This window comes from Stegodyphus dumicola, chromosome 11 (assembly GCF_044657685.1).
Source record: "Stegodyphus dumicola isolate Sdum_Otavi_A_Nest chromosome 11, ASM4465768v1".
NCBI classification, from domain to species: domain Eukaryota; kingdom Metazoa; phylum Arthropoda; class Arachnida; order Araneae; family Eresidae; genus Stegodyphus; species Stegodyphus dumicola.
Genome location: NC_140778.1, coordinates 121416635 through 121434985, shown reverse-complemented (window position 1 = coordinate 121434985; position 18351 = coordinate 121416635). Strand labels below are relative to the sequence as shown.

At 34.9% G+C, this 18351-nt stretch overlaps 1 protein-coding gene and 1 non-coding gene across 2 annotated transcripts in view; both read left to right on the top strand.

Moving 5' to 3' along the window:
- LOC118195164 (nephrin-like) overlaps positions 1-18351 on the top strand; it is a 393767-nt gene that overhangs the window by 352305 nt on the left and 23111 nt on the right. The window contains exons 11-15 of the mRNA XM_085827181.1: positions 1251-1407; positions 4479-4537; positions 8732-8987; positions 14129-14380; positions 15641-15937. Of these exons, the coding sequence (XP_085683307.1) occupies positions 1251-1407; positions 4479-4537; positions 8732-8987; positions 14129-14380; positions 15641-15937 (1021 nt within the window). The remainder of the gene's footprint in view (positions 1-1250; positions 1408-4478; positions 4538-8731; positions 8988-14128; positions 14381-15640; positions 15938-18351) is intronic.
- LOC118195166 (U6 spliceosomal RNA) lies at positions 14991-15098 on the top strand. The gene has a single exon (XR_004759206.1). It is a non-coding gene; the product is annotated as a U6 spliceosomal RNA (small nuclear RNA).

Genomic DNA, 18351 nt, shown 5'->3' with positions numbered 1-18351 from the left:
ACCACACCACCAGGGACAAAGCCCCTTTGGACTAATAAAAAAAGGAATTTAATTTTTTTCCCTAGAAATTGTGTTTAAATGTTTGATTTTTCTCTATCAAATGTGTTAAACTGTATTTAACTCAGAAGTTGAGATTTCTGACTTAAGAACTACTTGAAGAAATTGAGATTTCTGACTTGAGAACGGTGAGGATAACAGATGTCAAGGCGAAAATGTTGGGTCTATTTGCCCATTTATTTCCAGACGCTGATTTGAACCACATTATTTCTCTCTCAGGACTGACCGGGTGCTCTATCTAGCAATTATACCTCGATAACGCGCGTGGCAGAATGCACTAATTATTTACATATTTAACTGTTGCCTTAATTACTGCACAGTTAATTTCAGTTAAATTTTTATTAGTCCAAAGGGACTTGAGTCCCGAAGGACTATTAGTTTCGTTTTGGCATTTTGCGTCGGACTCATAAATGTCGGTTCACTTTTCAAACTGTTGCCACAAAATGTTAGAGTTCTGCATTATATTTGAAGAAATTAAATAATGAAAAATCTGCATAAATGTATGTATATTTCTCGTATTGTGATAAAACAACGGTACATAGAGTCATCGAATTTTGAATAACGTAATCCTCCAACGAATATGAGCATGTGGAAGACCAAATTTGAAATTTGAAATTTGTTTTATGATCGATTTCCTATTTTTTAAAACTTTGACGAATTTTTGATTAACAAACTCAAGGATTTCAAAGCGAGCAATGGCAACGTTGTGCAGAAAAAACATTTTTATCTCCAGCGCGTGAGTCTCTGTATCGGAAATTCTAAAGATATGCTCGTTTTAAAACTATTTTACGATATTGCTGTTGCTCTGGATCTTATGGTTTAAGTGCGAGGAACATGATATTTAATAAAGAAAGGTAACACACAAAATGTTAAAAAACGCCCCTTTGGACGTAATTTAAAATCTGAAACATTTCAGATTTTTTTTTTTTTTTTTTTAATTTTTTTTTTTTTTTTATTTTTATTTTTGCTAGTTTAATAGTACAGGACTGAATGAAAGTATTATGAATTTTCTAAATCATACAATTAATATATAACATGCTTTTTTTGATAAACGCTGTGTGAAATATTTTATTTATTTAAGTAAATTTGTTATTTTGTATAATTAAATCCCTTTAATAAAATAAGGGTAACAATAAAAACCAAGAAGAAATAATATGTTAATTACTTTATTACTGTTTATTTGTTGGTTATAGATAAGTGGACCGGATCAATCTGTTAGTGGAAACATTGTTTCGAAAGAGCTGACAGTCATTGCAACAGCGGCGGATAACCAAGCACAGTATCACTGCAAATCAAGTAGCAAAGCCTTAGCTGAGCCGTTGATATCCACCATAATCCTCACTGTGTACTGTAAGACTTTAAAGCTTTGAGATTAAGGTTAAAATTCTTTACTATGAATTGCTTCATGCTATCTGCTAAACAATATTAGTTACATTAGTTTTGGGGTATAGGAATTTTGGGGCCGTAATTGATGGCAGTTGTAAATTTTATCATTCTGATGAACAAGTCATATTTAAAATCATTATATTAATTTTTCAAGTGTTTTTCTCTACGATGATAGGCTTTGATTAACATAATTGGTTTTTATTAAGTAGCTATTAATTTTTCTCTAAACTATTAATAGTAATATTTTCAAAAATCACTTTGAAAATATCATAAGTGTTTTTTTTTACTTTGAAAATATTATAAGTGTTTTTTTAAATACTTTAAGTGTTTTTTTTTTTTTAAAAGAACACTTAAAGTCAAATATAACGTTTGATATAAGATGATGAGCAAACTAAAGTAGAAACATCTTCCATTAATTATAGCAATTCTATAAAAATTAGATATGTTGTGAATCACATCAGTTAGATGTATTATCATAAATTTATTGAATAGATAGTAACAGGACAGACGAAAAAACTTGAAAAGCTTGAAAATTTTATATTATTCCCAATCGGGCTTTTGTTCGTTTACAGACACATACACGCTTCGAGAGTATTCGAGAGCTAAAAATATTTAAGTTTTAAAAATTTAAAAAATTCTAATTTTTTTAAAAATTCGTTTAAGTTTTAAAAAATCTGAAATAGACATTAAAACAAATTCCAAAATCGGACTTTCAGATGCAGATATTCGGGTTGAGGACTACGCTATTCAGAATTTGATGGCTCTAGAGGTACCGTCGTTTTTTCGCAAAACGAGAAACATACATATATGCATGTAAATTCTTAATTATTTAATTTCTTTAAATATAATACAGGGAGATAATATTTGGTGGCAACAATTTGAAAAGTGAAACCGACGCAAAATGCCGTTTCGAGATTAATAGCGCTTCTGAGCTGATGCCTTTTAGGCTAATAATAGATAAATAAATAAAATAAAATAAAATATTAATAAATTTATACACTGTTTTAAAGAGTTTCTTGAAGTAAAGTGCTGTTTCAATTAGGAGAATTAATTAAAGATCTTAGGTCACATAGATTGGTAGCACCTCTCGGAACTGCGCTTTGCCCTAGTAGCTGATATTTATATGCCCTAGTAGCTGATAAATGTTCCTTGGAATTGGTGAAAATTCGGAAGACTGCGTTATACACGTTTCTTGTGTGAGGAAAATAGTAGGAATCTGAAAATCTGGTAACAATTTTTTAAATCCCAGATTCAGTTTAACCGAACGATATTTCATCTTCACGGTTTTTTAGATACGGCTGATAGTAATGTCTTTATTCCTCTCCTATAATGCCCATATATACTACTAAGACATTATGGATTTGTTCGTTTAGTTTTAAGAATAGCATTCTTATTTTCCCTTCACCCATATCGACTAAGCTCCGAAAGTATTCGTTGCTACCTGAAGTCAGTTAGTTACTAATATTTTCGAAAAGTAATCATGGAATGTCAGTAAAATTGAACAATTAAAAAAAAACTGCATAAAGCATTTTCGTGCCCCTTTGGACTCATTAATCGTTGATAAATTATGCAGAACAGTTAAATAGTATTATGGCTTTGATCAAAATTATTCGAAAGTATCAATAAACTCCATAAATGCTAAACTTCCTAGCTGGTGATTTCCATGATCTTTACATTTTGCTCATTATTTACGCTGAGTGCGCATGTAAGCATTATACACAGCAGACAGAATACGAAACAAAATTCATAATAGTATTTATGTAAAAATTACCAAGAGAAGATTCCGCAGCTTAAGTCACAAGTTTAATAAATCACATAATTAATAATCATAATTTTAATCATTTCAAGTTTAATAATCATAATTTTAAACAAATCACAAGTTTTGCAGGTGAAAACGTGTAGAGACATTAGGTATTTTTGGAAGCACGTAAAGATAAAATATGAGCAACGTTTTCCCTGGGAATCGAACCTCGAACCTCTGGATACACGCCCAGAGTGCAGACCACTACACTACGAAGGCACGCTAAGAAGGCCGCTTATATACCCCCTTTTTAAAGGGCGACTTAGGGGACCCAATCGCCAAATCCTGGGTGGGGAGAATGGTCAACCACCACCTTTTTAGTTCTTTCGCCACTGTAGAATCATTAGGGTATTTTTATAGCAGGAGTGATGAAAAATGAGCAAAGCCTTCGCCGGGAATCGAACCGCTTACCTCTGGATACGCTCCCAGTGTGCAGACCACTACACTACGAAAGCACGCTAAGAAGGCGGGAGAAATACCTTATAAACGTTTTGGCGTAAAAATACATTATACAAGGTCTGAATGAACTGATTTTGAACTCTTCTTTTGCAGTACTCAAACATCCTCGCTGAGTGAGTCAGTGATCAATTAAAAGAGTAGATTTCTAAGCTTTAAAAAGTCGCCAGAAAAGAGCTGTAGATGCGCCATTTTTTTTTTTTTTTTTTTTTTCAAGGCTTAGTTCCTTGTTTAATTTCAAAATGGCGACACCTCAGGAAAAAATACTTTACATTCTTAGGTTCACGAACATTCGCTGATAGTTCCAACAGTTTCGGAGACGATGAATGTCTGTGTAAAAGAACAAGTGTTGGATGGCCGCAAGTTTCGCAAAACGAAATGGCGGCTTTTCAGAAGTTAGATTTTTCAGTGCAAAAACTGGAATCACACAGCTGAAATGATCACTAAATCCATTTCGATACTTATAGGACAGGAGACAAAGCTTCATTATGAGTGCAATAGCTTTTTTTCTGGTTAGGAATTTGAAATTTTTTATAGCTTTTTAAAATCGATTAATTCTTTTTTGTACGTATCCCTTTGCATATTTCTGTACTTTTCTGTATGATAGAAAAGAAAGCATATCGCAGATATTTAACTCGCAGATATTTTATTCTTCATGTTTATCACCAATGTTTTGTATTGTATTTCCTTTCTTTTATAAGCTCTATGAAGTGAATAAATGTTATTGAGAAAACACAATGTATATATTGAAATCTCATTTGCAAACACATATTTTCAGTTCCACCTTCGTCGTTAACCATTAAAGTTAGACCGAAGAAACCGAAAGCTGGTTCAGAGGTGAGTAAGTAAATACTTTTCAATTTGAATGTAGAAAACATATAAAGATGCTTTTATTTTTTTAAAAAATGTAGTGATGAAAAAAGCCTAGAATTTATTTTGCATAAAAGGTAAGCCTGGACAGCCGTCCATTATGGTTGAAAAATGAGCTATGCCCTCGCTGGGACTCGAACCACGGACTTCTCGAATACGCGCCGAGTATGCTGACCACTACACCACGAAGGCATACTAAGAAGGCGGGAGAAATACCTTTTCTCTTAATAACTCTTAATACTCGTTTCTCTTAATAACGTTAATATACTCCCCCTTTTGAAGGGCGACTATGGTTTAGGTGACTCAATCGCCAAATCCTGGTGGTGGAGAATCATCATCCACCACCTTTATTTTTAGTTCGGGCGCCACCGTAGAGACGTTAGGCTATTTCGAGGCAGGAGATATGAAAAATGAGCTATGCCCTCGCCGGGATTCGAACCACGGACCTCTTGAATACGTGCCGAGTGTGCTGAGCACTACACCACGAACACGAAGCATGCTAAGAAGATGGGAGAAATATCTTTATAATGTGCTCTGTTAATAATCCAAATAATGTATTCTAATCCAGTCCTAACAATTAAAACCCTTATAAAGTTTAAATAATGAACAATATGTAGCAATTTTTACTAGTACTGTTAATGCATGGATTGAACGCGAGAGGGTACGGTGTGTGCTCATGGAAGGATTCCTCAAGCAAACTCACAACGGGGGTGGGACAGCTGGAGCGACATAGGATATTGCGAAGCTTTTAAGCATTTGTGGGCTGTTATTTCCTTAACGTAAGGCTTCATTTATGCAATATATTAATGTGGGTTATCCAACTTTTATTAGTAACGTTATTTTGTCGTCGTACTTTGCTATTGTATAAGAATTGTAAGTGATTTTTCTCAATAGTTCTACTTGCCATAACAAGAACAGAACATAAACTAGGATACTTAAAAATCACGGAGAAGAAATAGTTTTATTTGTTGAGGGAAAATATTTTACAAGAGTCTACATACATTTGATATATTAAACAAAATCTTGAATGAAATTTTCACTGTGAATTTTTATTAAAAAAACGGTGAAATTTTATCAAAATTAACGTTTCCTGCAATGCTGTTTTTAGACTCTATCAATCATTTCGTGAAAGAGATCATGTAGATTCTTACACAACAATAAATAAGATTATGCAGTGTATATCGTCCTCGAGTGACTATGCCATTCAGATAAAATTATCAATTTTATGCGGGGGGGATTCATCGAAGAATTCCTGAATAAATATTGAAAAAATAAATTTCGTTATAGATATCTATCAGATAAATGCTATCAGAACGCATTTTAATGTAAACAATTATTGATTGATTTATTATCTCCAATTTTTCTCCAGTTAAGAATGGTGGAAGGAAAAGAGGTATCTTAAATTTGTATTTTTCGGTTTGAAACATCTTCAGATACGTTTATGCATTTGTTAAAAATCAAAGGCATAAAAAGCACGTACATCATGCTTTTCAATTCTTTCTCTTAATAACGTTAAAGCAGCTCCTTATTTATGAAAGACCTTTTCATAAGATAAAATTGCAGATATAAGGAGAGGAGATTCATTGTGGTACATATGTGAATACTAAATAATAAATTTGAAAGGCAAATATGAATTAAAATATTGAGCTTGGTAATACTTGGTTTAAAGCGTTCTTAATTTAATTTTAATTACGAGTAATTATATAAAGTAATAACCACTGAGAACATTCAAAAGCGAACCTTTTTCCGATACACCAGCAAATAATTTTCGTATGCTATTGGTAAAGAGGCACAAGATTCGAAAAATAACATTGAACAACCTCTATTTATTTGTGGAATTGGGAACTGTGTAAATAATGTAAGCTATCTGGGGTTAGTTATTAACCTAAGGCTCACGTGTACTCGTCATACTAAGCACATCATAGTAAAAGCCTTTGATATCATCAACAAACTTTCTGTATTTCTAGGAAATTACTGAAGACTGTCTCTTAATAGAAAGAGAAGGGTACGTCTATGCATTATGAGGCCGATTCTATGACATATATCTGCAGGCTGGCATCAGCCGCAAAGGCAGGCTTTCACAAATTTCAAGTACACTGGTTATCATAAATTAAGGCAAAATCACAAAAATAACGATAACTCCCTCAAAAATAAGCCAAACCGTGTAAAATTTGAATATGTTGTCAAGTAAGAGTAGCTGAGTAAAACTCCAATATGCAAATTATGGCGCTGCACTTAGAATACGTCATCTGCGAGGAGCATAAAAGTCCATGTTTGAGAGCAAGCCCACATATTTCACTGTGATAGTGACATCAGAAATCTGAGATAGCAAATTCGTAACAATGACCTCCAGGTATCATTTGCCTGCAGAACTGAGCCATTGGGAGACTAAAGGCAGGACAAAGTCAAACAGAAGTGGCCAGATGGCTAAATGTGAGACCTTCTGTGGTTCATAGACTTTGGAGGCAATTTCAAATCACAGATTCGACACCTAGGAGGTTCAGCCAAGGACGGCCAACCGCTACGACGAGCGCCGATGACCGATATTTGACACTATGTGCACTCGGGAATAGAACCGCTACTCCGACTATTCTTAGATCCTCCCTTGATGCAGCCACTGGGAGGTTGGTGTCAGCGTCAACTGTGCGTAGAAGGCATCACGAAGGTGGTCTGTATGGCGAGGCGAACAACCATTTTCACGCCGCTCAAGTCACGCCATAGAAGGGACCGTTTGCAGAGGGCACGACAACATGTCCACTGGACGCCTGAGCAATGAGGGCTATTCTCTTTACGGATGAGTCCAAGTTTAGTCTAGAAAGCGATAATAGGCGTTATTTGATATGGAGAAAACCTAGAACCCGTTATCATCCGTGAAAGAGATACATACGGAAGAAGCAGTGTCTGTGTTTGGGGTGGCATCTGTTTGGGTGGACGCACAGACCTCCATGTTTTTCCAAGGGGAACCGTGAATGCTCATGTTTATAGAGATGACATCCTTGATGCTTATGTGCACCCATTTGCCGGGGCAATAGGTGATGCTTTCCTGTTACAGGACGACAATGCAAGACCACACAGGGCTCGCATCGTATATGATTATCTTCAACAGGAAAAAATAATGCCATGGAGTGGCCAGCTCGATCCCCGGACTTGAACCTATCGAGCACGTTTGGAATGTTTTAGGGAGACGTCTAGCTGCTCTCAATCCGCCCCCTTAGACCCTTGCCGCGCTTGCAACTGCTTTGCAAGAACGATGGCTCTCGCTTCCTATGGAACTGATAGACCGCATAATTGAAAGCATCACACATCGCTGAATGTGCTGTATTGCTTCTAGAGACGATTATATTCCATATTGAAGGTACTTTTACTATAGCTAACTGACATCTTCGATTTGTTCATTTTATACATGTGCGAATTTCTATACTACCATAATTGTCTGGTAATTTCTTTTTATGTTATTTGATACCTTACTATGTGTTGTATATTGTGGGTAAGTTTCATAAAATTCTACATGTAACTTTTTCAGTAATCGTGATTTTTGTGATTTTTCCTTAATTTATGATAACCAATGTAGTACAAAATAAGATTCTAAGAATTATAAATACTCATTACCTGATAAGAAGTGACCTCATCAATTATGACTTGAAAATCTATCCAATAGTGCATCATATTACTAAATAGTTTCTTAAAAACTGGAGCTAGCTGGGATGCTGAAAATGTTTCAGGAGTTCTCAATTACCAGATCATTCCAGAGGATAATTTGATCATACCATTTGCTTCCCACATGCTTAAAGACCACAACTTCGTAACTTTGCTTTCACTGCCGACGTTTACTTGTTTTCTTGGCGGATAGTGACTTTCGTCTCCCGTCGCTATCAATCTGATTGGCCCACATGCAGTACAAGAGACAATGCTCTCCTCACTTTTATCTCACTTTCTCGACCGTTCATGGAATCACCTGCTAGCTGGTCAAAGTCATGTGTACTCTTAGAGGCTTAATTTTGTTCCTTTGTTGCTTATGTGGCCCGTTAAGGGCCACATAAGCAACTTCATAATCGTACCCTTATAATGTTTCAAGTTAGCTTTGAACATTTTCTCATCTGACTTGTCAGGCGTATGTTTCATTGTAAGAAATATCTTTAATTTACTTTTTTGTTCTTTCAGGTACGTCTTATCTGTGAGTCTGATGGTAGTAATCCAGCTGCGAATATTACTTGGTGGAAAGAAGCAGAAACAGGTGTACCGCTGGCACCTACTGTGCATTCTGTAGCAGCTGCTGCGGAAAATGGTGGCTTTTCCTCGAAGTCGGTGTATTCATTGAATGTCACTGCCAGTGATGATGCATCCAAGTACACATGCCAAGCCACAAATGAAGCTATCCAGCGCAGTATACTCGATTCAATTATTTTGAATATCTTTTGTGAGTGAATTCTGTCCTTTTGCTTTTTAGTTTTAAAATGTAAAATTAGCTGCATGAGACCAGCGTATTATAAATAACGGGTGACCCAAAAGTCAGTTAACATTTGAAAATTCAATAATTCACAAAATAATGTAGGTACAGAGGTAAAAATTGGCACACATGCTTGAAATAGTAAGAGGTTTTACTGAAAGCCCCTCCTCCAAAAAAAAAAAAAAAAAAAAAAAAAAAAAGGTAAAAAAGGCCCACATGTGGAGCTGGGCAACAAAATTTCAGTGACGTCACATGAGAATCGTGTATGAAATGAACTGCAGTGAGAGACAGAATAAATCTCTTCATAACTTTATCAATTTTTCTATAATCACCTCCGGGTGTGACACAGAGTGATGTGGATTTATTACATTAATCGTGATCGGAGCGTTTTTCCTCGAGGAAATACGTGATTCTGCTATTTAAAGTTTCAGTGTGATGGATGTGAGGTTCATTGATATGTTACAGAATCGCATCATCCCTAGTCTGGCTGATAGTCTAGGTCCTAGTCTGGCTGATCCCTAGTCTTGGCCTCTGAAATCTCAAGAAGAAGAAGAAGAAGATTAGGGCATTCCCCGTATCGAGAACTCAATCTCATTCCGGGTCCACTCCCCCTTTGGGCACATCATGGTGGTTCAACCTCCACTATTACCCTCCAGGAGAGCAGCGCACCACCTGGGGACGCACCCCAGGCAGCACCGGTCGTCTAATGCTCCTACCAGTCGCTTGGGCGAGCCCGTCGCAGCGGGACATTACCCAGCGACCCCGGGGGAGACCCCCGGGTTACTAGAACCACGCCGCGCTAGGACGTGCCAGACTCCGGGGCCGGCCAATAAGTGACCTTTCGCAGAGCCTTCAGAACCACCAAGTTCATAAATTTTATACCCCCGTGGCCGAGATTGCCTAGGTACAGATCGTAACCAGTAGCTTCGCAGAGTTCTCTACGTCGACCCCCGGGGGGGGACTGAAATCTCAAGTCTACCGCGATCGTCTGACCTCATTTGGGATGCTAAAAGACAAAATCTGGCGACAGTTTCTCACTATACCCACAGATATGCTGTGCAGTGCTGTCACAACATTGCCCACTAGACTATAGGTACTGTTGATGACGGCCGATATAATGAACATTTGTTATAAAGAACATTGTCTTTGCTAAAAACCATTTTTTATGCTAATTATTGCTTTGGTTATCATATGAAGCGCCATCTGTTTGCCATTTTAAGCACTTCTTTTGCTTTCATTAAAACCCCATGACATTTCAAACATGTTTGTCAGTTCAATATTTCACTGAATAATGTAGGTAAAGCGGTGAAACTTTACCTACATTATACAGTGAACTATTGAATTTTCAAGTGTTAACGGACATTTTGGGTTGCTTGATATAAACTAATAACTAAAATTGTAGAATCTTTTTAGATAATATGTGTTACAAAATCTAAATGATTCATTATTTTAAAGAAAATCCCATTAGTTATATTTCACTAGAAAAATACTTTTATGCAAAATAGTATGCAGTTCACCCTAAAGGATTATCTTTACCATGTAAAGTGTTACATTTAAATAAAAGTAGGAGAAAATATGCAGCAGGTATGCGCAGAGGATTCTTATCTGGAGCAAGTAATCCTAAAGATTTTTGTGAGACAGAACCTCAACGATACAACTAACTTGCATATAGAGAAGTGATTTCTTGAACTCGAAAGTTAAAATCTGTCAAATGTTGCAATGCCACAAATAAATTTCTGTCATAAGTAAGTTCAATTTTTCGAAAAATGGATAGTAAAAGATCTTACAGAGTTGATTATCGGTAAATTCATCTTTATATTTTTATGTCTTTTTTTTTTTTAATGTTTATATCTATCTGCTCTGTAACTTAATTAGAATGACAAGAGAGATAAAAATGTTGACTGAATAGATGTAAAACGAGTAATTTATTTGAAAGCAAACAAAGGCGGGAAACGATTCAAAACAACATGCAGTTACAGAAAAGATTAAAAAAACTGTGCTTTGATAACAGAAACAAAATCATGAGAAAACCAAAATGATTTGCATACAATGTGGTATAAACATGACTGTTCGATGCAGACTTCAAAGTTTAAGTTTAATGCCAGAAAAAACGAAAACCTTTATTATCCATCAAACAAAGACAAAACATTGGAACGGTGTGAAATGTATATTGATCAGATGGATAAACACTGTTAGTTGTATGACAAAATCACAATATTCGTATTTCATAAATATGAAATGAAATTACTCAGAAAAAGAAGTGGAGAAGACTTACTCTATGACTGTACATAACTTATTGATACAGATTCAGTTAGTGTTAAGTTATGGAGATATATGATAGAAAAGGTATGCGAAGATTTTGTTTGATTAATAGCACTTCAATCAGCAAATAATACACCAGTGATAAATTCAATTACCTTCAGCTTTTGAACTCATTTATCATTAATGATTACTGTATTTCAACTGGATACTCTGTATCTTGTTATGTTACTATTCAGTTCAAAAACTGATTCAAAGAAAATGAGATTGGAGTGCTAGAATGGCTATGCAGCAGTTTTAAGTTCAATCGAAAACCTTTAAGGACAATTAAAGACATTTGTTAGCGAGCAGAATCTATAGATTGAAATACAACTGAAAGAAGATATTATGTGATAAATGTATCACATTATAACCTTTCGTGAGCTAAAAATGATTGATTTACCTAATGGGAAATAACCAGCAAGCTCGAATTGCAGCAAAAATCTCTCAAGTAAAATACTACTAGAAATTGCAAGAAATTGAAGTGATTTAATTCTTCACAGTTCAGTATGCATTACATTTATACAAACGTTCAATTATTTCATAAAGCAGATTGCATTATTACCAAAGCATAAATTACTACTATAATGGCGTATGCGTTTTCGCGTAATATTGCAATGTATTAATATTGAAAGTTGTTGTTCCTAACAAGCACATGTTCCTAACAAGGAACATGTGCCAATAACACATGTTCTGCCAAGGGTACTGTCAATCCAATTTAGCTGTTAAGTTGACAGTTACTGTTTCCACAGTAAATTTTGTTGAGTTCTATATTTTAAATCCGATCTATGCAAATTCTGAAATTTCTACTCTTATAAAGTTTATACAAACTGCCATTACATGGTGACTTTTGTTGTAAATCGCTTAGTTGTTGTTATTCATGGCAGTTTCTTCAGTGCGTAAAATTTGCGGCTCAGAAACGCTGAATGATTAAAAGAAAATTGCGTTTTGAGTATTCATGTTACATGTTGTTGCTAACACTATCATATGTCCGATGTTTGTTTTCCATAAGGCTTCCATAAGGCTAGTCCTAACACTGGCGGAATAGTTCACACCGCCGACTATTTGGAATTCTACTTGTGTTCGATCTTAGGCGAGCGTTGGCTGAATGGTTTGCATTCAAAGATTTTTCCAAGTGTAACGTAAATACGAGCCAATTTCCCACAGAAAAATCCTCCATGAAACCATCCTTTCTATTAGGTAGATAGCTTTAATATGCTTTACTATATTCAAATAATCTAGCTTAATCTTCAATTAGGTTATTCGAGGTATTAAAGCATTATATTCCGAGTAGACATCAGAACGATTGGTAACATTATGAGTTACATTTGCAAACGTTTTCGTCATATATGCGAGTACTCATATGTCGTTTAGGAAAAAAATTATAATGTTGTCAAATGCATTAGTTAGAAATTTCCTTTATTCAAAATCCTAATTAAATTTTATCAAAACCTTAAACGCAGAATGTTCAGTTGCTAATTGTTAAATATTGACGAGAAATTGGCATATTAGTGAAGTAGCGGTGATCACCACCAATAATAGACGGAGGTTGCTGCTATAGCAGCACAATACGGATTTGTGCAGACTCCTCACTAAGCAGAGTAGGTGGCTGCCAGTACCGTCAGAGAGGCTGAATTTTTGTTGGAAGAGGTCCGGTCATGTCCTGCGGTGAAGTGGATACTACAGAAAAGATCCGTTTTAAGTCCAATAACTTAGTGCATTTTGCCAGAGTTGAGGTCAAGTCTGGAGTAGCTTACTGAATCGTACGAGAATCTGGCTCAGTCTAAAAAGAAACCGAGCAGACTTAATGAGGACTACATATCAGTGGTCTTCTCACCCAGTTTCCGTGTGGAATACGTGAAAGGCAAGCTGTGTGGTAATAGCTGAGAGAAGTCCAATTCCAGCTAAACCGCTGTTCCTGTTAAGTTCCTGTGTTATGTTATGTAAGTTATGTCAAGTTTTTTTCAGTTCAAGCTGGTTTCAGTAATGAATTATATTTGTGAAGGAGATTTTACGTTTTTTACAAAGTTTTATTTCGAAGTCAGATAACCACAAGTTTTTTACAATTTATGTAAGAATCCAGTCCCAATAATTAATTATCATTAATAATTAACATTTGCAATAAAATTGCTCAAAAAATAATACATGTAAGATACAATTTCAGGGATTATTTCAATTTAGAAATTTTCTTTATGTTCTCTGAATAGTAAAATGCTCTTTCGGTTTTACCGTTGTATTTCTCTGTGGCAATTTGAATACCTTTGAGTTGTCCCTCTTGTTCTTTACAGTACAATTCTAAACTACAGTGTTTTTATTCCATGTAGCAATAACGCTTTTTCTTTTTCTTTTAAAGTATAGAATAATAATTTTACTTTAGGCAATAATGTATGTATAGAGAGAGAATATAGTAATTATATTTAGAGAAAAGATAGAGAGAGAGAGAGACAGAGCACAGTAATTTTATTATGCTGTTTCTCTCTCACAATTTTACGTATGATTTTACCACAATTCACAATTTTACGTAGGATTTTACCAGAATTTTACGTAAGATTTTACTACGGTTTTACGTAGGACTTTACTACGGTTTTACGTAGGAGTTCATTAAAATTATTTGCATACTTACAAAATTCATAACAACAGTATCGAAATTTTGCTTTTTATTGATTTTCCAATTTAAAAAAAAATCAAAAATTTTGAAACTGATAAAGAAATATACCACTTTACTTTAGTTTCATTAATTAGTAGTTAAAGTTAGAAAACAGTTTAATTGCATTGTTTCAGCTTCAGTTTATGTAGAATAAACTACTTTTCAGATAAACCTGTGTTCGAAATATCGGATTCAAAGGTTTTTGAAGTTAAAGAAAATGAGTCTATTGTCATTGATGTTACCGCGAAAGCGAACCCGGACAAAGTTACATATAGATGGACAAAAGATAACGACACTGTTTGGGAAGGACCAGTCCTTAATATAACAGCTGCAGAAAGGTCACAAACTGGAACATATTCCTGTGAAGCTAAGAATGATGTTGGAGAATCAGTGATAACTATCGTATTAAAAGTCCTTTGTGAGTATGATACTAATTTTCAAATTTTAATCATTATGTTAGTCTGTTGATTACTGTAGAAGTAGTATTTAAATTTAGATATCATGGAAGTAAGCTGAATTGCTGAAATGATTATGGTATGTTCCCGAGATGTTGTCAATTTCAGATCATAATCAAATAATAGTGAACCAGAAAGCTTTTAATTGCGAGATGCAGTGAAACACAGTTAAAAAAATGACACATTAACTGTTTAATTGTATCTCAAGTGCAAGACGTAAGCAGATATTTAAAGCAAAATGCCCCAAACTAGACTCATTTTTAGTTCGATATCACAACGGGTATTTTGGACATCCCTGCCCTATGAATTTTGCTGATAATCATGCCTTCATAAAATGACTTTTGGCGCTTCTCTTTCTCTGTTATACCTAAATATTCATGCCAAATTTCGTTAAAACCTGCCCATTAGTTTCTTAGAAATTCCACATAATGTACAAATTCTCTTAATTTCGCACGCGAGTGTAGTATTCTCCCGTCCGCTGAGAAATTTCCAGTACCTACGATTTCTAGAAATTGTTAACATTTGCAGCTATATAGGGATCGGACCGATTACAGTTACATAGGTGTACGATCAGTACTTGCTTTGGCAGTACATATACTAAAATTGGAACGATACAGAGAAGATTAGCATGCCCCTGCGCTAGGTATACGATCAAAATGTTACTAAATGATCGCCGAATTTGGCGACAAAAATCGGTCGCCAAAACTACATTGGTTTGGCGCTATCTTGCATTACCTCAATGCTAAATGAACTTAGCTCCTACAACCCTGTTTTTCCGGTAATGCTTCACACTCTTGAGGACTTTCATGTTACATTATTCAAGAGCTACTACAATTTACACATAATTTCGTTAAAATTATTTACGCATGTACAGAGCTTGTAACAATATGTTAACTTTGCAGTATAATATATTAATTATGCATTACAATACTTTACGATACAATACATTAATCTTGACGCAATACTTTGAATCTGTGACTGAGGCATATGTTATGCCGTTCACTGTAAGTATCTATGACAATCACTCACTGTTAACTTTTCTTGGCTCCGATTTATATCCAGCTCTGTCAGTGTGAATTTATCTAGCCTCCGTATACATTATGATGCCGCAACCATGGCAGAAATAAATTTTTTTATGACTTCATATATGATCTGTCATACCAAACGCATTTCGAGCAAATTATTTTCAGTTATTGCAAATAAAATTTTTTCTGTTTATTTAGATCCTGCTATCATATTTAAGAAAATAGACGAATCTGAAAATACGATAGTAGCCGAACCAGGAACTATCGTGAAACTTGAATGCCGGGGTGATGGTTATCCCCTACCCAGTGATGCTCTGAAGTGGAAACGAGATAACTTTGATATGAATGGACGAACAGAGACTCTAAAGCCGAGTTTTGGGAGGTCTATTTTGATTGTGAAGAACGTAACGAGAGACGCATCTGGAGAGTTCACCTGCATTGCAGATAACGGTGTTGGAAATTCAGATACTTGGAAGATTCTCCTTCTTGTTAAGCGTATGTATGACATAATTCAACAACTACTAAATTATTAGAGGAGTTTTCTAAGAAAGATTAAAAATTCGTAAATACCTTATTCACTCAGAACGTGCTATACAACGTAGGCATGAAGTGCATAACATATAGCATGTTAAACATACAGAGTGCAGCTTCATAGCCATTACCTATATCCTCAGACTCAAAGCATTTGTTACGCACCATTATCCTTCTTTGAATCGTTTTCGAAAATTCCTTCCTCATTACTATTGTTGAGTGAGTATCGGTTTGTAATAGATTGAATGCACACAAGTCGGATGATAGGTTGATAAAAATTATTTTATCAAAAGAAACACTTCAGAGTTCTGGAACTTTCCACAGAAATACTCGTACAAGTGTTCTCAGTATACCAGAACACAATCAATGGTTACACTTCAAACGTTAAACACAATGAAATGCAAAGCGCATCTGAAAAACGAAACTTTCTCGGATATCTCAATACTCCGAAAACGCTCTGAAATAACAACTCACAAGAATAACTGAGAGCAGGTGCTTTCTCCGGCCTTATGCAGTTTTCAACCGGCCGCCCAGAAAATTCTAGTACTTCTCGAAATTACTGGAAGGCATATATAAGGGCCAGATACGAGTACAGCTAATATAGGAATCAATTGCAGTTATTCAATTACAATGCCTATTACGGCGATACAGGGACCGGACCAAAGTGTCGCCAAATGGTCGTCAAGTTTGCCGACTTTTGGCTATTTCTCGCCAAATTAGCGAGATGGCAATTCAATCAATGTTAAATAGACTTGCCAATGTATTCTTATTTTTCTGGCAGAGCTTCGTCTCTCTAGATTTGAATGTTACAGTATAGGGGAAAATATAACAATTTCACTAAAATTATCTATCTATGTACAAAATTCGTAACATTATATAGCCATAGTATTCTTCCAACAATAAAACGTACGTATTCAATTTTATTTGTATCAAATAGGAAGTCTGTGAAGTAAGGTTATTATATGGTTTTATACCCTGCTTAGTTTATTATAGCTTAATACAAATTGATACTCTGCTTAGATTATAGCTTAATACAAATCTCGTATATTAGTGTAAAGTCTGGCTTTAGAACATGATGTAAAGAAGTCTTACGGTTTGTATATTCCTGAATTTTACGAATAGGCGACACGTATATACTTAATGCCATTCTGCAAGATCATGAATATAAATGTGTATTTGTGGAATCCGAAATAATCACGGGATCACGTGTTTCAGACGCATACTTTTAGAGGCTAGAGAGATTTAGCAAAGATTAGTTAGGTTTCTTTTCAGACAGCATTTTGTACCTAGAAATAGGGACAGTGAAATTAAATCATGTACAAAATTTTAAGTGCATCTTTGGATGGAACTGTCAAATAAAAAAACGCAAAGAAAAGTTAACATTTGCAAGGAAATATTTTGAGCGAGGCTACTTATTTTATAACAAATTATTCAATAAATTACTGAGTTTAGAAATATTTGTAACACTTAGTAAAATTAAACAGGTGTCTCTTTATAAAATTAGAACTGAACGAAATAGACTGAATTTTTCCATTCAGTACTCTGAGAATCAATGGAGTAATAAGGAGGGTATTTTAATAAAAAAATACAGTGAAAATTCTCATACAGACCACCTCTAAACGCATTAGATGTTATGAGACGTAAATACCATTATCACTGAATGGCACCTACAATTATATCATCTAAAACGATGACATTCACAGAAGATCAATGGCATTTTTTTTTTAAACTGCTGGAAATCGTCTTTGAAAACGTTTCACTACAACGTGTGAAAAAATTAATTAATTAATTAATTGTAATTAAAAAACTGAACTGTGATGTTAAATATTTGAAATAAGTAACATTACAGATCTTCTCTAAGGTGTCCGCTGAAACCATCGCGGACGAAAACATTGCCGAGAAAACAAGGCAAGGCGAAATCGTCGTTGCACAAAACATCGCGGGAGAAAATAAAGAGAAAACATCGCAATTCTAAAACATCGTTTGGTGGCAAAACATCGTCGTCGAAAATAAAGCGGTCCAAAAATTCGCAGCTTAAACACATCGTCGTCGAAAAAATCGTGGTAAAAAACAAAGTACCTACAAATCATCGCATGACGATAACATCGCAGACATGCGTTTTTCAGGCTTTAATAACTGTGAAAAGATACTCGCATAATGATTTATGAGCGCAAAATGGAAAGTAGGATAATTTTTCCTTTCATACTTTTTTATTAACTAATAAATATTTGCTGAAAATGTAAAATGGAAACTTAAGCATAGAAAATTGATGCAATTTATAGCATTTAAAATAGAATTTTAAACTGACGTAGTTAACTAACAAAAGTCATTAACAAATTATTTTTATAAAGATTTACTGGTAATTTTTCATGTAAAGT